At 35.0% G+C, this 21,340-nt stretch overlaps 1 protein-coding gene across 7 annotated transcripts in view; it reads right to left on the bottom strand.

The window, feature by feature from the left end:
- LOC127831590 (eukaryotic translation initiation factor 3 subunit C-like) overlaps window positions 1-21,340 on the bottom strand; it is a 99,624-nt gene that overhangs the window by 64,286 nt on the left and 13,998 nt on the right. For 5 of the 7 annotated variants that reach the window (XR_008026419.1, XR_008026420.1, XR_008026418.1 and 2 more), the window contains exons 1-3: window positions 17,018-17,117; window positions 2,022-2,132; window positions 593-658 (exon numbers count right to left, since the gene is read on the bottom strand). Coding sequence is in view for 4 of the 7 variants with exons in the window: in XM_052356595.1 (XP_052212555.1) it covers window positions 593-658; window positions 2,022-2,110 (155 nt within the window). In the remaining 3 variants the exon portion in view is untranslated. Of the gene's footprint in view, window positions 1-592; window positions 659-2,021; window positions 2,133-16,807; window positions 16,859-17,017; window positions 17,118-21,340 lie in introns of those variants that run through there. The other 2 variants (XM_052356578.1, XM_052356584.1) reach the window with 2 other exon arrangements.

Genomic DNA, 21,340 nt, shown 5'->3' with positions numbered 1-21,340 from the left:
ATAGCAACGTAATTCTTTCGTGCGACACACCCTCCAATGATGGTGAACAAATGTGCCAAATGATTTTAAAATCTCACAATGAACGACATGGTTATTGCCCGCACAAGCTCATATATGGCCATTTTTTACATTTGAACTCTAAGTGTGACCTTGGAGATATCTACGTTATTTTTTTGCGCAACACACTGTCCGATGATGGTAAACAATTCTGCCAAATGATTTTAAAATCTCACAATACATGACAAAGTTATGGCTCGGACAAGTTCATTTATGGCCATTTTTGACCTTTGAACTCAAAGTGTGACCTTGACCTTTGAGATATCGACGTAATTCTTTCACGGGACACACCGTCCAATGATGGTGAACAATTGTGCCGAATGATTTTAAAATCTCACCATGAACAACTTAGTTATGGCCCAGACAAGCTTTCGGGACAGATTGACAGACCGACCGACAAAGTGACTCCTCTATAGCCCCCATTACCATTGGTAATGGGGGTATAATGAATGAATGAATAGACAGACAGGCCAAAAACAATATTCCCCCGATCTTTCGATCCGGGGGCATAATAAAACTATACTAAGTAACTTGCCGTTTGTCTTTCTCACTTCGGACAACTCTTTTAGTTTCTTCTTCATCATCTGAGAACTGAAACGCTCTGAAGAGAAAGAAATTAAGATAAATGTCACAGAACCTTCTAACAACAGTTCATTGAATATATTAAAACAAAAAATTCATGCCAAGATGTTCAACTAAGAAATAGAATTATAATTTATCTGGACTGGTAAATATTCAAGAATAATCTACATGAATGTGAGTTTTGTGACTTAAAGCATAGCTATAGTATAATATTCATTACATTACAGGCAAAAGAAACAGACTATGATAAGCTTAGTCAGACTTGAAGCCACACACCTTGAAATAAAATACATGTTCATTAATACATACATGTATAGATGCAATTTGAACATCTGCAAAATTGTTATTAAAGCCACACAACTTGAAAAGAAGTACATGTTAATCAATGCATATAGATGCAATTTGAAAGTGTGCAAAATTGCCATTAAATCTATATCCTAGTTAGCAAGTAATTTATTATTTGTTTACATTTTAAAACCGAAAGTAGGATTTCAATACGTATACATACATTTCTACAAACGCGATAAGTTTTAGAGCACAAAAAGACGGATTTCTACCTTGTAACCACCAGATATATTCTTATTGAGATAGATAAAATTAAATCTATAGCTTAGTTAGCCAGTAGTTTATTATTTTTCAAACGTACCGCTGTTAAAACCGAAAGTAGGATTTTCTAGACGTATACGTCCACTTCAACAAACGTGATTATTTTTAAGTTTGCAAGCGCAATAGAGACGGACCACCAGATATAATCTAAATGGCATAGATACAATATGTTTCTTATTTATACTTAAATTTACCACATTGTATGCCATGTATTTCATTTCAAGGTGTGTGGCTTTAAATCAATAGCCTAGTTAGCGAGTAATTTATTAAATTTTTTAATTTTAAAACCGAAAATAGGATTTCTACACGCATGTCAATTTTGACAATTATTTTTTATTTTAAAGCACAAAAGACGGATTTCTACCTTGTAACCACCAGATATATTCTAATTGGCAAAGATAAAATATGTTTCTTATTTACATTTAAATTTACCATGTCATGTATTTCATTTCAAGGTGTGTGGCTTTATAATGTTTACTAATTTTATATATTTTTGTTAAAACTTAGCTTGAAGCCCATAAAAAAAAACATTATTATTAAATTTGTATGTACTCTTAGACAGTATAACAAGATGCAGAGCTTTCTTCCTTCTTTTACAAGGGCCCAAGAGAAAGGCCCAATTCCACTAAGAGAATTTCTTTAAAGTGCTTTCCTTGGGAATTGCCTTCCCTTGTTTAAGTTTTGTCAAGAATTCCCCCCCCCCCCAAAAAAAAGGAAGGCCCTGCCCTTTCCCCAAATCAAGAAAAAAACTGTGAGATGGCTAGAGAACTCCATACTTTGAGGCAACCGGTCTCTGCTGTTGCATCTCATCTTCACCTGATGAGCTTTCCGACTCTGAGTCGGACCCTTTGAAGAAACGTGACATGTCTCAGGCAGCTGTTGAAAACCTGGAAATAAACTCATCACATGATTCTCACTCAGGACAACATGACAGGCTCAGTTGGCACTTGTTCTATGACATAATTGCTGTTATTTTTTTTTATTGTATTGGGTTTATTAGAAAATGTTTGCATTTTTTAGGAAATTTTGGTCAGATTTTTGAAAAAAAAAATTGCAATTGGGAAGCAGTCGAATATTAGAAGTAATTTTGGGCAAAAAAATCACTGTCACTTTAGCCATATCAAAAGATTTTTTTGCCCAAAATTACCTGATATTTGTCTGTTCCCCAATTGCAAAAAGTCTGACAAAAGTTGCCACATTTTCCCCAACAAACTCAATAAGATTATAAATGTAATACAGCGTAGAACGAGTGCCAACATAGCATGTTGAGTGTTTTCCGAAACGACAATTGACATAAGTGTTGGTTCGCAAATTTAGTGGATATAAAATTATACAGAGTAAGCCAAATGTTCTAAAAAGTCTGGTCGCCATGTAAAGCGTGATTAGCCATGAAGACCTAAACAAAGCCAGTGTCATCATCCCCTCAGGCCCAGGGTTTTACAGGATGCGATATTCTGCGTCAAATACCCATAAAATGCCAGTCAGGACTCGTCATATTTGTAAATTTGCGTCCCATGGGACGTACAATCATTTTGATGTAATGGTTCTCGTAATAGCAAGAAACTCTGAAAGACAACTGCAGAACGTTGTTGTCTAGAAGCATGTACGAGTTGTGTTGCTTGTTGATTTATCGACCAATCTTGTTATTGTGCAACTGCTGTTGCTAGGTGCAAAGTCCAGAATTGAGATTACAATGCCTAAATGTGAGCTATTTATGTCGCTATGAAAGACAAGGGCTGTTTGTAAAACATGCATGCCCTCCATATGGGCTGTCAGTTGTAGTGGCAGCCATTGTGTGAATACATTTTTTGTCAATGTGACCTTGACCTTTGACCTAGTGACCTGCAAAATCAATAGGAGTCATCTGCCAGTCATGATCAATGTATCTATGAAGTTTCATGATCCTAGGCCTAATTATTCTTGAGTTATCATCAGGAAACCATTTTACTGTTTCGAGTCACTGTGACCTTGACCTTTGACCTAGTGACCTGAAAATTTATTGGGGTCTTCTGCCAGTCACGATCGATTTACCTATGAACTTTCATGATCCTAGGTGTAAGCAATCTTGAGTTATCATCCTGAAACCATTTTACTATTTCGTGTCACTGTGACCTTGACCTTTGACCTAGTTACCTGAAAATCAATAGGGGTCATCTGCCAGTCATGATCAATGTTCCTATTAAGTTTCATGATCCTAGGCGTAATCATTCTTGAGTTATCATCCTGAAACCATTTTACTGTTTAGAGTCATTTTGACCTTGACCTTTGACCTAGTGACCTGAAAATCAATAGGGGTCATCAGCCAGCCATGATCAATGTACCTATGAAGTTTCATGATCCTAGGCATAAGCGTTCTTGAGTTATCCGGAAACCATTTTACTGTTTCGAGTCACTGTGACCTTGACCTTTGACCTAGTGACCTGAAAATCAATAGGGGTAATTTGCCAGTCATGATCAATGTACCTATGAAGTTTCATGATCCTAGGCGTAAGCATTCTTGAGTTATCATCCAGAAATCATTTTACTATTTCGAGTCACTGTGACCTTGACCTTTCACCTAGTGACCTGAAAATCAATAGGGGTCATCTGCCAGTCCTGATCAATGTACCTATGAAGTTTCATGATCCTAGTCCTAAGCATTCTTGAGTTATCATCTGGAAACCATTTTACTATTTCCAGTCACTGTGACCTTGACCTTTGACCTAGTGACCTGAAATTCAATCGGGGTCATCTGCCAGTCATGATCAATGTACCTATGAAGTTTCATGATCCTAGGCCTAAGCGTTCTTGAGTTATCATCTGGAAACCATCTGGTGGACGGACCGACGGACCGGGCCATCCTTAAAAATTGTTTGTTTGGCATAACCCGACCCAGGTAAATTTGGGTGGGTAGGTAGGTAGGGATTTTATTATTTTTTAGTATTTTTTTCTGAAATTGAACTCCCGACATATACCAAACTGAAAGGTAATTATCAAATAAAGCTCCAAGTCTTCAGCCTCATGAAAGGAAATTGGTATATATTTTTCTGCACCGTCCGTATCACCACACGTGTATTCGTAAGTCTATTTTTTGTATAAAGAACATCAAAAATATAATACATGTATAATCGACAAAAAATACTTTGTCCGAAAACGAGAGTTCAAAAAATTGTACGCATTTTGCACATGAAAATGTGCATATCGTTTGACTACAGAAAATGAAAACGAGTAACCTAGCTAATACGTAATTAATATACTATTTGGTTGACATATTACTTTACAAAAGCATAGTTTGTGAGTAAAAAACAACAAAGTAATTATAACATTTTAATTTCAATCAAGAACAGAAAAGTGTAACATCTTCGACATGTAACTAATTATTTAATTATCATCCTTTAATTCAGATCGATAGACAGTACAAAAGTGTAAAGTGATCAGCTTAAAAATAATATATTGAGTGTTACGCTTATTTTCATTTGCTTATTTTTTATACGACTTTTGCCATCGGCCATTATACTGCATGCAGACGACAATTTCAACTGTGTATTCCATTATCTGCGCATGAATTACCCAATATTACCCCATAGCGAACTCAATGTTGATTGGCCAGCTACCATATGCGCTTCAAAACGTTCATGGAAACAAAGAGAAAACAATCTATTTTCTTTTTAAAGGCGAAGGGACTCTCATTTTCAATCACAAAGGAGGGAGGGGTGGAGTGAAGAGGGGCGTATAGCATGGGAATGTGGACATTTATTACATTATTTTCCAAAAATGCGAAAAAAAATGCTAAAAAAATATCGGGGGAGGGAGGGGGAGGGGGGTAACCATTTAAAAAATAAATGAAATTTGGGGGGTGGAGGTGGGGTGGGGGGGGTATAGTGTGAGGATGGGGTGGTCATTTGTAAGATGATCTTTAAAAAAAAATAAAAAAATAAAAAATTAGGGGGGTGGGGATTCAGGTGGGGGGAGGGGTGGGGGGATTCTTGGGTGCAAAGGGGTGGGGGGATTCTTGGGTGCTATGGTTGGACGGTATTTCAAACATAACATAATAAAAATAAATATTTGTGTTTTTATCGGTTAAAAAAAAATTAGGGGGGGTGTGGTGGGGGTATAGTGTGAGGGTGTGGTCGTCATTTGTGAGATGATCTTAAAAAAAAAAAAAAAAAAAAAATAGGGGGGGATTGGGGGGGGGGAGGGCACGGGGGATGGTTTGGGTGGAGTCTATTGTGGTATGTCAGCTAAGAGTAGTTTTGTCAAAGTATCAATCAAATCTACCGGTAATCATAAATAAAGAAGTTATGGCAATTTTAGCAAAATTTAATAATTCAACTTGCCAGGTACAGTAACCTCATGATAGCATGAAAATATTTGAAGTTTGAAAGCAATAGCCTTGATAGTTAAAGCCACACACCTTGAAATGAACTACATTTTAATCAATACGTATAGATGCAATTTGAAAGTGTGCAAAAGTGTCATTAAATCCATAGCCTAGTTAGCAAGTAATTTATTTATATATGTTTTATTTTAAAACCGAAAGTAGGATTTCTTTACGTATACATACATTTTGACAAACGCGAATATTTTTAAGTTTTAAGCGCAAAATATATGGATTTCTACCTTGTAACCACCAGATATATTCTAATTGAGATAGATAAAATTAAATATGTAGCCTAATTAGCTAGTAATTTATTATATTTCAAACGGTACCGTTTTTAAAATCGAAAGTAGGATTTCTAGACGTATACGTCCATTTCGACAAACGCGATTATTTTTAAGTTTCTAAGTGCAAAATAGACTGATTTCTACATTGTAACCACCACATATATTCTAATTGGCATAGATAAGATATGTTTCTTATTTATACTTATATTTACTATGCCAAGTATTTCATTTCAAGGTGTGTGGCTTTAAGAAGTAAAGTGGATCGAAACACAAAATTTAACCATATATTCAAAGTTACTAAGTCAAAAAAAGGGCCATAATTCCGTAAAAATGACAACCAGAGTTATGCAACTTGTCCTTTTACTGTACCCTTATGATAGTTTGTGAGTGTATGAAAGCAATATCTATGATACTTTAGGGGTAAAGTGGACCAAAACACAAAACTTAACCAAATTTTCAATTTTCTAAGTATAAAGGGCCCATAATTCCTTCCAAATGCCAGTCAGAGTTACATAACTTTGCCTGCACAGTCCCCTTATGATAGTTAATAAGTGTTGCAAGTATGAAAGCAATAGCTTTGATACTGTAGGAATAAAGTGGACCTAAACACAAAACTTAACCAAATTTTCAATTTTCTAAGTATAAAAAGGGCCCATAATTCTGTCAAAATGCTAGTCAGAGTTACATTACTTTGCCTGCACAGTCCCCTTATGATAGTAAGTAAGTGTTGCAAGTATGAAAGCAATGATAGTTAGTAAGTGTTGCAAGTATGAAAGCAATAGCTTTGATACTTACGGAATAAAATGGACCTAAACACAAAACTTAACCAAAATTTTCAATTTTCTAAGTATAAAAAGGGCACATAATTCTGTCAAAATGCATGCCAGAGTTATCTAACTTTGCCTGCCCAGTCCCCTCATGATAGTAAGTAAGTGTACCAAGTTTGAATGCAATAGCATTGATACTTCCTGAGAAAAGTGGACCTAAACGCAAAACTTAACCAAAATTTTCTATTTTCTAAGTATAAAAAGGGCACATAATTCTGTCAAATTGCACGCCAGAGTTATCTAACTTTGCCTTCCCAGTCCTCTCATGATGGTAAGTAAGTGTACCAAGTTTGAATGCAATAGCATTGATACTTTCTGAGAAAAGTGGACCTAAACGCAAAACTTAACCGGACGCCAACGCCGACGCCGACGCCAAGGTGATGACAATAGCTCATAATTTTTTTTCAAAAAATAGATGAGCTAAAAATAGTTTAAACAAAGGGCCTGAAAGGCTCAAAGTCGCTCACCTGAGATAAAAAGAAATGACCTGTTCTTTGCAGCCCAAGATAGCAATGGAACAAATGTTCTAACCAAGTATCATGAAGAATGAACAACAAATGGCCCCTTGGCGGCAATGTTTTTTTTAACAGACCTGAACCATTTTTTAACTCTTCCAAGATATGTCCAAATTTCATGAAGATTGGGAAAAAAAATGTGTCTTCTAGACTGTTTTCATGTTGTCACTATATACATATAAAGAAAACTACCCCACTCCCTGGCGGCCATGTTTTTTCACTGATCACGACCATTTTCAAACTCAACCGAGACATCCACATGCAAAATACGGTATAAGCCGTAGACGCGTAAGTCATACTGATAAGTCATACTGACAGTCAGACATGGTAGCTACGATATTTTGTCACCACAGTTTTGTCATTTTTATGAGGTACGACAATTCGTCCTGATAGGAAACCTCGTAGTTGCAAATAAACAAATTTATAAAAACGTTTTTGTCAAATTTGTCCAAACAAAACGACGTATTTATAGGTGAAATGGCGTCGCTACGACTTTTCGCCGGGAAAAAAGCCAACAATCATTCTACAACATTTCGTCATGTGGCTTTTTCAAGGGCTCTGATTGGCGTAGAGCTACGAGATATAGCACAAAACACACGCCAGACTTCATATATTTGGAAAAGATAAAAAAATATTTTGAAAATTTTGGAGCTACGAGGTTTGAGAATGACAGCGACGTTATGCAATATAAGCAGTGGTTTATTCAATTCATTATATAAAATCTCAATCATCATGAACTTGAATTAACCCTTTTAAAGGAAGCATAATTAGTTTTTGTTGTTTTACATAGTACTTATTGTTTAAGTTTTAGATTTTATTGTTTCATTAATTGTCTTATAGCTACACATAGGGTAGTTTTATAGTGTCTTGTTGATCTTTCTAATCTATGGTTACTGTGCATACGTAGTACTTATAGTATAATACAGTAGTTTTATAGCATAATTGAGTAGTTTTGATCGATTTCTTTTGAAACAGAGTTGCAAAATGTCATCGTATCTGCGATACGTCAAATGTTCTTATGTAAAGCGCCTTTGAACGTGCACTCTTGCATGAAAAGGGCGCTGTATAAATCCGGTATAATAATAATAATAATAGAATCAAATGTAAAAATAAGAAAAATTTACTACAGTTATTGAAATAGAATAGTCTTTCTAATTTATAAAATGCCAAATAAAAATAATCAAAATAATAAGAATAATTTAGAAAATAATGCCAAAATGTCTTGATGCTGGTGTTAAAAATAATTTAGAGTTTAAGTATTTCAAAAGTCCAACCTTTTTCAAGAGCTGTTAATTTTTCAAGAAAGCATCAAGGTGTTTAAATCAGCCCAAACAGCTTATTTTATACAGTTCAGAAGAGATCAATGGCAGAGTAGTCAATTTTCCCTCAGAACAGTGCATTTATCAATGATCAATATCTTCCCAAATTCCAGAGCAGAACTAAAAATAGATTACTGAACCAGGTTAAACAAGGGAGATAAATACTGCATAAATTCTGCAAAATCATGAACATGTTATCTTTCTTTCAGTTATCTCTTAGTTGAAAGGCTTATCATAAGTGTAAATGACTAAAACAGTTATGTTAACACAGCGATTTTTTCCCTTCTTTACAAAGTACCGGTAAACGGCACTTTCCCAATTACTAAAAAACTACAAATTTCCCAATTGCTGGCCAAAAAATTCCCAATTTAAGGTTAAAAAAAAAATATTTTTTTTTTCGAAAATGCAACATTTTGTTAGTTTCTCTATGCAGCTCTATGGTTTGAACCTTGGTAAATATAATATTGACAGCTTGAAAACACTTAGTTATTTGGGAACATAAAAACAAACACACCATGAATTTCCCAATTTGAGGGTTTCACGACTCGATTTTTTTTTCAATTTGAGTGTTTTCACGACTCAATTTTTCCCTATTGGACCGGTACGGGTACATTTTCCAATTGGACAAAAAAATCGCTGTAACTATGAAAATTTTGTGTTATGAAAAATCACATAACACAGTTAATGTCACATAATATTGACATAATAAAACCAAACTTTACTACACAGGAAACCAATGTTCTGACCAAATTTCATGAGGATTGAGCAAACTAGAAAGTTAACAAGATTTTACTATCGCCATATAAGGAAAAATGCCCCGCCCCTTGGCCGCTATGTTTTTCAAGCCAAGGTTACCATTTTTGAACTCATCCAGGATATCATTGGGACAAATCATCTGAGCGAGTTTCATGAAGATCGGAAAATAAATGTGGCCTCTAGAGTGTTAACAAGGTTTTACAATAGCCATATAAGGAAAAATGCCCCGTCCCCTGGCAGCCATGTTTTTCAACCAACGGACGTCATTTTCGAACTTGTCCAGGATATCATTGGGATGAATCTTCTGACCAAGCAGGGGTTTTTCTGCCTATTTTGGGAAAAGGAATCTGACCAAATTGGGAATTTTTTATCGACAAAATGGGCCATATTGGGAATTTTTGCTTCAATGAAACAGCTCATTTGGGAAAAAATTGCGAATTTATCATGCTTAAATAGTTCAGTGTTTTAACAAATAAATTTGTTTTTATTTGTTATTTTGTCTTCTTTATATAAACAGATGCAATATTGGGCATGTTCAACTTTTATTCAAGTACTGCAGTTTTGTTTTCAGTTACAGTCACTCTCTGAGATAAGAACTGTACAGTCAAAACCTTATAGCAGATATTTTTTACCAAAACAAACACTGGTTAGTCACAAATGTTATAGACACTTCATTAAAAAAAAAAATTAAAAAATTGGTTATTTTTTAATTTTTGGAAATTGGGATATTTTTTTATAATTTCGGTTTGGGAACGGGTCCGTTTGCTTTGGGAGTGCCTCCGTTTTCCAGAGGCGCAGACGATGCTGTGTTAACAAGATTTTGCTATAGCCATATAAGGAAAAATACCCCACCCCTTGGCAGCCATGTTTTACAGGCAAACATAACCAGGGTTCGCCAAAACCGTCGGTCCGCCGGTCCTGACCGGCAAATTTTTCTAAGGACCGACAAGTGATTTAAGATAATCGGTCCGTCTGACCGACACAATCTGATGAAAAATGGTTTCAAAAAGATCACTCAAAGTGTATAATATGCTATTGGATTAATAGAAGGTAAATGCTTTTTGTTCAACTTCTGTCAAAATCCTTTTTTTCTTACCTTCATTTTGATGTTTTGATGTTTAAAGTTCGATTAGAATTGACTATCACATGCGAGTTCAAAATCAACGGTCTTTGTTAAAAATAGCAACCGAGTGCGTCCGCCATTTTATTTGTTCCATTTAATTTCTCCACAACAAAAACCGCATGAAAACTTGTTTCAACAGGCATTTGTGAGCATTTCTGTTAAATAGTTTCATTATTATATTGTTCTGGGAAGGATATATTTTAATTTACACACCAACAATTTCTGAAATCAAAATTAGATTTTTCACCCGATGTACTATATTTCGGATATTTTAAAATTCGGACATAGGGATATTTATGTTTTGATTTGTTGTTGATAGTTTGTACAGGCTTTTTCCGCTCCATTTTGGGAATACGCCACACTGGAATCTTGGGAATTTCGCGTCGTGAAAAACCCCCATTTTGGGAAAAAAATTATTCGCAAAATTGGCTCAATTGGGAAAAATTATCGCATGTAAATAGTGTTTCTTATATTTCAAAGAAGCCGTTAACTGGTAAATAACGACTATTTTGATAACTAATTATTAAAATTTTACAAAGTATTATGAACATGTGAGATAACTGCAGGTTTTTTAATCTGAATTTGGGGAAAAGGCCTGGCCTATTTTGAGGTGAAAAAAATCGTGCGAAGCGCCGGATTTTGAGGAAAATAAGGAAAGTCTTAAATAATAATAACATATTTTACAGTCTTTAAAACAAATTCAAGGCAACAGATTCTTAAGTTATGCAACACTTTCTATTTTCTACACCGGATCAGGTTAACTTATATATTTTAAAGGGGCCTTTTCACAGATTTTGGCATTTTTTTAACTTATTCATTAAATGCTTTATATTGATAAATGTAAACATTGGATCGTAAAAGCTCCAGTAAAAAATCAAGAAAAAAAATAAACAAGAGTTCTGCGGTCGGAGATGACCGCATTGAAGCCGGATTTTTGATTTAAATGACAGGAAAGTACCTTTCGTGTTTTTGTCAATGCAATACTTAAATTACTGAAATATTGTTCAAAGGTCAAAATGAAATGTAAGTACTTTTCAAGGCATGAGCAAACCTTGTGTTATGTTTTGAATGCATGCATATACATGAACAGCAATAACATTTAAGGTCACAAATATGAACCTTTACGTCAAGTTTGAGATTCTAGGTCCAAGCATACCAAAGTTACAACAATTTTAACATTTTAACATTTAAGTTCACAGTGACCTTGACCTTCAAATGAATGACATTGAAATGAATGACCTTGAAATGACCAGTGGTCATCTAAGTGTGCTTGCAAACCTTTACGTCAAGTTTGAGATTCTAGGTCCAAGCATACCAAAGTTATAACAATTTTAACATTTTAACATTGAAGGTCACAGTTTGAAGACTCTAGGTACAAGCATACCAAAGTTATAACATGAAATAAGAACTTTAACATTTTTACCTACCAAAGTTATAAGAACTTTAACATTTTTACATTCAAGGTCACAGTGACCTTGACCTTAGAATGAATGACCTTGAAATGACCAGTGGTCATCTAAGTGTGCTTGCAAACCTTCATGTCAAGTTTGAAGACTCTATGTCCAAGCATACCAAAGTTATAACAATTTTAACATTTTAACATTTAAGGTCACAGTGACCTTGACCTTCAAATGAATGACATTGAAATGACCAGTGGTCATCTTCTAGTACTGGCCAATCTTTATTTCAAGTTTGAAGACTCTAGGTACAAGCATACCAAAGTTATAACATGAAATAAGAACTTTAACATTTTTACATTCAAGGTCACAGTGACCTTGACCTTCAAATGAATGACCTTGAAATGTCCAGTGGTTACTTACTAGTTCCGGCCAACCTTCATGTCAAGTTTCAAGACTCTAGGTCCAAGCATACCAAAGTTATAACAACTTTAACATTTTTACATTCAAGGTCACAGTGACCTTGACCTTCAAATGAATGACCTTGAAATGTCCAGTGGTTACTTACTAGTTCTGGCCAACCTTCATGTCAAGTTTCAAGACTCTAGGTCCAAGCATACCAAAGTTATAACAACTTTAACATTTTTATATTGAAGGTCACAGTGACCTTCACCTTCAAATGAATGACCTTGAAATGACCAGTGGTCATCTGTTAATCCTGGCCAACCTTCATGTCAAGTTTGAAGACTCTAGGTCCAAGCATACCAAAGTTATACCATGAAATAAGAACTTTAACATTTTTACATTCAAGGTCACAGTGACCTTGACCTTCAAATGAATGACCTTGAAATGACCAGTGGTTACTAACTAGTTATGGCCAACCTTCATGTCAAGTTTCAAGACTCTAGGTCCAAGCATACCAAAGTTATAAGAACTTTATCATTTTTTATATTGAAGGTCACAGTGACCTTGACCTTCAAATGAATGACCTTGAAATGACCAGTGGTCATCTGTTAATCCTGGCCAACCTTCATGTCAAGTTTGAAGACTCTAGGTCCAAGCATACCAAAGTTATACCATGAAATAAGAACTTTAACATTTTCGAGCACGCCGCCACCCCGCCCGCCCGCCCGACAACATCAATCTATAAGCCGAGATTTTTTCGAAAAAAATCCGGCTAAAAAAGGAAAAGAACATTGCCCGGAGCAGGTTTCGAACCAGTGACCCCTGGAGTCCTGCCAGAGTCCTGAAGTAAAAACGCTTTAGCCTACTGAGCTATTCCGCCGTGTACACATTCTTGACGTATTTTATACCTCATATAAGCAATCTTCGTAGTTTCACAAAATTTAACGACAAAAACAGAACTTTCCAAATTATACAATCGTTTCGCGTTGCAACGCTTTATAATTTTTAGGTTTTAAAATCGTCAAAAGATGCATATAATGGCTATATTAGAGCATGGTTAATGTTCAGTATTACTGTTTCCTCACAATTATCATAACTAAAACGAAAACTTACGAATCTGAAACAATTTTTTTCAATTTTGTCAATTTACCAAAGCGTGAAAAGATCCCTTTAAGGTAAAAAAAAAAAAAAAAATTTTTTTTTTTTTTTTTTTTTGGAATTGGGAATTTTTTTTTTCAATTGGGAAAAAAACTACCAGATTTGCATTGGGAATGGGGCCGAATTTCGGACCCGTGGCATGGGGCGGAAAAAGCCTGTTGTAGCAATGTTTTGTGTTATTTCAGACAACAAGAATGGATGGTGGTAATTATCATGGGCCTTTCTATCATGAAATAGGTGTTAAAGACATTCATTTAATTGAACCTGGAAATCAACCACCTCAGCTAAGAGAAAATATTTAAACAATAGGTGTTGTTTTAGAACTTGTGAAATCGGCTTACACACAGAAATTGAAGTCATCAAAAGTAGTGTGAATGGGTGAGTGCAATTAAGTCAAACTTGATTGGATGTCACCTTAACTTTTCAAGAACACGGATTTGTAGAGCTGTGGAGGCTAAAAACAGTTTGACATGCCTTTGGTTTATATGTGGTGTATTATTAATATAATAATTGTTTAATTATATCGACTTTGGACATGTTTTCATTGTATTTTAATGTGATCAAAACCAATAAACATCAAAAGGTACTCTCTTTTGTTGTGTTTTGCTGTTATAGTTTAGTTGGACAGTGGGACTGACAGAAACTGATTCGGACTGACAGATTTTTCAAGTTTTGGCGAACCCTGCATAACCATTTTCGAACTCTTCCAAGATATCATTAAAACCAATCTTCTGACCAAATTTCATGAAGATTGGACAATAAATGTGGCCTCTAGAGAGTGAACAAGGCAAATGTTGAAGTCACACAACGCACGGCGGAAAATGGACAACGGAAAAAGGCGATCACAAAAGCTCACCATGAGCACGTTGTGCTAAATTGAGCTAAAAACAACAATCCGGATTAAAATGGCGAATGTTTTCAATGAAATTTAACAAAATTTTAACATATTCGCAAATTATATTTTTCTTGAGCCAAATTCGCTATATTTTCGCAAATGGCAAATGACAGCGCGAGCCCTGTAATAGTGAGCATTTATTCCAATAATAGTACGTTCGCAATGCTCGTGATGTTGTTCGCCATTTGCAAAAATATTGAGAATTTGGCTCATGAAAAATCTAAATTGCGAAAATCTAGAAAAATTTCGTTGAAAACATCCGCCATTTTAATCCTGACTGGTTTTCTATATTTGTCTCTTTGTTTCAATGAAAGTGTTCGCAATTCGAACAATTTACAAAACCCGGTCTGTACCCGATTAGACATGGCTTGACCTGACCTTATTTTTATTGAAGTGCGTGCACATGGTAGCTGGCCAATCAACATTCAGCTCGCTTTCACTTGACATGGCGTTGTCGAATGAAACGTGAGAAAGGGTGGAGCAATCGGATAATATTGGGTCATTTATGCGCAGATGTTGTATAATTTGAATACACATTTAATATCGCAAATGAAACAAAAACATGACACTATCCGTCAATAAATATTTCTGAGCTGACCACTTTTCACATTTCTTCTGAATATTTACCGATCTGAATTAAAGAGTCAGTGATAATTAAATAATTAGTTATATGGCGATAATATTACACATCTCTGTCGATTTCCGAATTAAATTGAACGGTGATAATTAATCAATTTGTTTTTTACTCCCAAACTATCCTGAACGACAGCAGCGTATTTTAATTAAAGGGTTACGCGAAAAACAGGAGCGGTTTAATTGTATTTAAAGTCTAATAAATCGCATATGCATATGTCAAATAAATAAGCGACTCAAATAAATATTGGTATGCGTTTAGTTCATTGCTATTCTAGATATCCTTGAAAGAGCATTCAATTAAATGACACAAATAACCGGAAAGGATAAAAAGCGGAAAGGCAAAATTTAGAGGAATTTTTTTTCGGCGAGCAAAAAATTATTTTTTTGGGCAAGTGACAAAAAAAAATCAGTTGAGCCGATTTTAGTGGGTCTGTCGGGTTATGCCAAACAAAAGAATTTTTAAGGATGGCCCCGACCGACATGTGCAAAAACAATATACCCTCTCTTCTTCGAAGGGGGGCCAGGGCCCTCAATCTATCAAATCTGCCGCCGAATTTCGGCGGCAGTTCCCCACCTGAAAAGTATACATTTTTTTCCCTTTTGGGGGGAAAAATTCCCCCTAAAAAAAAAATATTATTTTTTTTTAATAGAAAGATGTGTCTCATGATTATTATATCTCATTCTATTTCAATTTAATCTTTTCAAACATACTAAATTATGAAAAATGCAATGAATATAGTGCAAACATGTACAAATGAAATAATGAGAGAGTAAGTAAAAAATCCCCCAAAAATGGAAACGCCGCGAAAATTCCCCCTCCTAAGGGCTGCGGACCCCTTCCCCCAAAGTAGTGTGAGGGCCCTGGGGGCATAAAAAGCTAACTGAGGTTACGATAGCTTTTTATCTGGCAAGCAAGATTAAACTATAAAAATAAATTCAATCTTTAATTCTAAAGGTGTGTGTTAAATCTAGGCTATAGTTTACGGAATTAATCAATTACTATACTTTTAACTAATTGACTTTGACACAACCAGCATATCTAGCATACATTCGCGGCTTGTAACTCAAATGGCATGCATTTAAATATACACTTTTTCGTTTGCAAAAATGTCAAAACAAGGTGACCTACGACAGGGATTTTCAATGTTATATAACAGGGGCCGAAATTCGTCGCCTTCCCAATTGAAAATATGGTCATTTTTTCCCCTAATTGATTTTTTTTTACTTAGACATATTGGGCATCTCCCAAATTGAAAGCAATGAGCTCTAATATGATTAAGAATGCACCACAATGTGTCTTTTAATATGTCTGCACGATGAAAAAGACCCGGTTTCAACAACTGTTTAAAACATGGCTTTCCCAAAATGAGCAGTTATCGCGCATGAAATTCTCAATTTGAAAGGCTACGGCCTCTTCCCAATTTCCTGATGAAATGCCCTGTACGACCTTTCAAGTGAGTTCAAAAGATGTGGAATAAGCGAAAAATGGGATCCCCATTTTATTTGACAGAACCCCTGAAAATCATTTACTAGAGTCTTAGGGACCCCTAATATTTGACATGAATGTAAAACCCTGCTCTGGCCTTTCCAGTATTATCTGTTATTTATATTGTTATCCGAGTACTGAGATGGATATTTCTTCCGATTATTACGGCCTGAAAACAGGAATTCAGAAAAAGCATTTAAAAATTAGAGTTGCCATATTTTCAATCGCCAATTTGCGGAAAATCTTTATTTTGATCGCCAACCAGGAATTGTAATCGCCAAATGAGAATCAGATCCACAACATTAACGAAATTTTATGGAATGTGTTATGGTCCCGATTTGGAACTGAACAATTCTGGCATGTTTGACAGTTGTTAGCGACAACTAAAGGTGTCTGCTTACTCGTTCTAAAAGGTTCGACCATTTGACAGACACACAACTTCGCGACGCAAGCTAAAAAAAAGTAAAAACAGCATGTCGCTTTATAAAGGTACATATCAGTTGCCATACATTACAAAAATTACATATTTATTTAGTAAATATACTGAAAATTAAAAAGGGACACCGGAAATTCTCGAAATAAATTATTTATTTGGGAAACAGATCGAAAACCTGTTAAATCTGTTCACTTTTTTGCCGCAATGGCCGGCGACAAGCACACGTTTTGTGAAAAACGTCATCAATTGGTGAACACATAGTTATTTGATTTCCGAATAGTTGTGGCGTTGTCAACTATAGGTGAGACATCACTAATCATTTTGAAATCTCAAATCTTCGTCATTCACATTATCGAAGTAATAATTAAATGTTCAACTGTGTACATGTTAGCAGCACGCTATAAACAGGATTGTAATACATCAATAAATAAATGAAGTTAATAAACGGAAAGCATAGCTGGATTAGATCGTTGCCCACCATCGAGACTCACGAAGCGATTGGAATCGAGAATGTAATCATTAACCAATCGTTTTGTGTGCGTATTGTTTTCAAATATATGTATAATCACTTACATACAAAGCAACTTATTTACAAAAACCCGACAAGGATTTGTATCGGGTCACTATACATCTGACAGCTTATATACTTGTAGGCCCTATCATATTCTTTGACATAAGTGAGGCATTCGACCGATCCTGAAACAAGACCTCATATTGAACTTTTGCCTCGTTGGCAATATAATTAATTGGACGGATTTATTTTTTTGAAATAAAAAACAACAACAAATAAATCAAAAGGTTTTTCTTAATTCGGCCAATTCTAATGACGACCAAAAGTCATAAATACGGGTATCGGTAAGGGATCGGACATCGGACCTTTATTGTTTTTTTAATTTTCATTAATTATAAATCCGACAGTTTATTAGGTAAAGCCGGACTGTTTTCTTTTCAGCGCGTATAAGTCGTCTCTTTAAAAGAAATTAACATAATCGAAAGACCACTCATTCGCGAAATGCATCAAATTAAGGAATGGGCGAACTTTCGCCGACAGACTAAATTTCATACAGACGATAACTCGCAAACGTTCTGTTTATCCTTTAAAAACCGCGTTGCCTTCAGCTTGGTGTTACAGTCGTCGCTCGATGTTATAGGAGAAATATAATTAATATTTATGTTTCTTTGTTTGTGTGTTAATTGAATTCTGTTTGAGTGGAGCGGTGTCCTTTCATCTTATAATTATTCTGATTCGTAACATGTTGCAACTTGTTTCGTATTATACAAGATAATGAATGAAACACTATTTTCAATTTTAATTATTCATTTAATAACTGATATATTTCGTTACTTTATCAGCACTTCAACAAACCGCTAACAAGGAAAGGTCGACTCTAATGTTCTAAAACGTGTGTCCATTTCCTTTTACTTTCCAAATTTTTACATATGTATGCTGTGAATTGATACCTTATGTATAAATGTGTTTAGATTCAAATACGCTTGATATTCAAAGTATACTGCTGTGTTAATCATTCGGAAACCCATGCGTGCATAGTTTCGGTGGAATTATGGCAGAGTAAATATTTAAAAAGCTGTAATTTAAAATGGCAAATCATATTTTTGTATATAAATTCGTGTTAAAATCTTAATTATTGACAGGTGAGTGTCTTGTGTTGTGTAATAAATAACCGTTTGTCGTTCAGATGCTTGTTATCTAATCAAACGGGTTGCGATTGAGAAACTTCAGTTTTGTTATAACCGTATTAACGATAAATCGATTTTTTAATAAATCATTTATTTATTATAAACAAGTAAAACGCAATAATAATGCTGTTATCAAACATCAGTTCACATTTTCCAAATGGGAATAGAGCCCTGAAAACCCGGATGAAGTCGTGAAACGACTTTTCATTTATTCATGAAACGATTTTATTTCAGTCTTTAAAAAAGGAAGACACAGGTCACATCTATTTTTCGCAATGATGAATATTTAATGCTCTGCTGCTATGGACTTCGGGCGTAAACGCGTTTACCGAGAAGACACAAAGACATGTTTAATGTTTTGACAAAAAAATTTGATGTCGAAAATTTTGGAATTATGTTGATGTTGATGCTGGATCGTATAAATGTAAGTTTTTTGTGAGTCACATTCAGTTTCCTGTTGTTGAAGGTAAGTAATGCTGTTATACACTACTATTATTTGTACCGTAATGACATTCGCAGCCATAATAGATAATGGTTACATTGTTAGCAATAAGGCATTAGCAAGGATGTGCAATTAATGTTAGTAAAGGAACCCGAATATCAATCTTGTTCTTAGAGATTCAATACGTTAAACACAATTGTCGGAATGGTGTACTCCACGTATAACTAACAAATGTTTTTATACGAACGCGCCCTCTTTTTAAACACTGCATATATGTACTAAACCATTTGCACTCTATATATTTATTAAAACCAATACTAAATGTTAAAATTTGTTTTTGCAAGGTATTGTAATATTTCGATTCGTGTATTTTGCCAAACGGGAAAGCGTTACGTTAAACTTAGAGAAAACCCGACCACAGTATTAATTATGCATACATGATGTTGTCACTGTTTCAATAGGAGTAAGATGTCGGTCTTTGTTATATGTATAAAGTTTGCCCGAATACATCCGATTGTTGTTGATGCCTCTGGAAGTATTCTGCATGTACAAATTGTGTATATGCACCATTGGAAGATGTACATTATTGAATTCCTTTCTAACAAACGCAGAAGTTTTCAAATGAATGAATGTCAATGAAATCAACAGAAACAGGTATTTTTCAGATGCATGGACCAATTAAGTGAAATTGTGATCTTTAATAAAGAATGTTTTTATTCCTGATTACTCGTTAATCAACAAACACAGGTAATTCAAATTTGTATTGCAATTTTACGTGTCACAGGGGTGTTATATATGATCAACTAAGTCCTGTCGTAGGTTCTTACTTATATTTATCCGTATAAAACGGGCCTATAAAGATATATCATCTAGTTAGAAATATAAAAAAACAATCTAACATAAACACACAATACAAAGATAACACATAACAATATCACAATAAAACTTAATGGGACGCGCTGCGGAAAACAATACATATACATTAATAATATAAAATAGCTTACCACAGTGTCCGTTTATATAATAATAATAAATCTCCTTTACATTTAATATAAAGAGTTACAGATTTCTAAACCTCTTAACTTGTGAAATTTCTGAAGGGTTGTGAGGGAAGAAGGAATTTGGCGAGGAAGGAAGAAAAGGGTGAACGAACAACCCAATAGGCACCTTTCTCTCAATCTTTCTTTCATTCAAACATAAAACATAAAGAACAATTGGACGGATTCGGTAAACAGTGCTCACACGAAAGCACGTGCAGCAGTTGGATAGCCTCGGCCGACATTTTTTTGTTTTTGTCGATCGTATCTCCGAAGTTATTGTTGAACTTATGTTCAACGTTTTATAAATTGAGAATATAAATAAGCGTCAACTTTTTCCCGAATCTATTAATCAATTTACGACCTGTACTACGTCATTGAGTTGTATGTAAGAGCGTAACCTATTGCGTTGTTATCGCCCGTGGACTTTCCTTTGTTTGAGGACAGGCGCATCTATTAATAGCCTCATATCATGAATGCCAAAACACCCGCGAAAAAGAACCACGTGACGAAATAGGACGCTAAACGCAAATACCATGCGACTACGACTTTTATATGTAAGAACGCTCCGCAATTGCTTTGAAGCCGGGGCCTTGTGATTTCTATTACGTAAAGAATTGACCTCTACCTGAAGTCAATGTGAATGAACAAAAACTGTCACGTGACCACAAAAGTCAACGTCAGTAGTCATTTTATGACAACAAACAGCCGCGCAAGGTAGGTTTTTTCCCCAATATCTTTGCTGATCATCCTCTGACTTTCATACGACCTAGTGCATGCAATATGGCATGCATATAGCTTTCGATCGGTATATCACGCGTTTTGTGTGTTGCTCTGGTTTTCGAGAACATTTCGGCGAAAATTTCCATTTAGAAGCAAACGTCAGTAGTAAAATTACAAAGAGTCAGTGTTCTGGAAAATTAACGATCACAGAACTATCTATGCTTTACCAGACGAACATATAGTACATATGTCTATGCATAAACAAACAAAAATATCTACCAGATATTAGATAAACGTTTAAAGAGTGCAAACAAATATGGCAAACGTTAGTAGTACGTTTAGGAATGGCAAACGTCAGTAGCAAAAATATGCTAACGGCAGTAGCAGAATAAATGCAAGCGTTTAATTTAAAGTGATATTATGGGCATATTCGGCTATTCCGCCGGATATACACAATTTATGTATTTTATACCTTATATAAGCAATCTTCGTAGTTTCGTAAATTTAAACGACAACAACAGAACTCTCCAAATTATTCAATCGTTTCCCGTTGCAACGCTTTATAATTTTTAGGTTTTCAAATCGTCACAAGATACAT

Source organism: Dreissena polymorpha, chromosome 1 (genome assembly GCF_020536995.1).
Source record: "Dreissena polymorpha isolate Duluth1 chromosome 1, UMN_Dpol_1.0, whole genome shotgun sequence".
Lineage (NCBI taxonomy): Eukaryota > Metazoa > Mollusca > Bivalvia > Myida > Dreissenidae > Dreissena > Dreissena polymorpha.
Note: the sequence above shows the minus strand (reverse complement) of the source record. Positions and strands in the feature narration are given on the sequence as shown.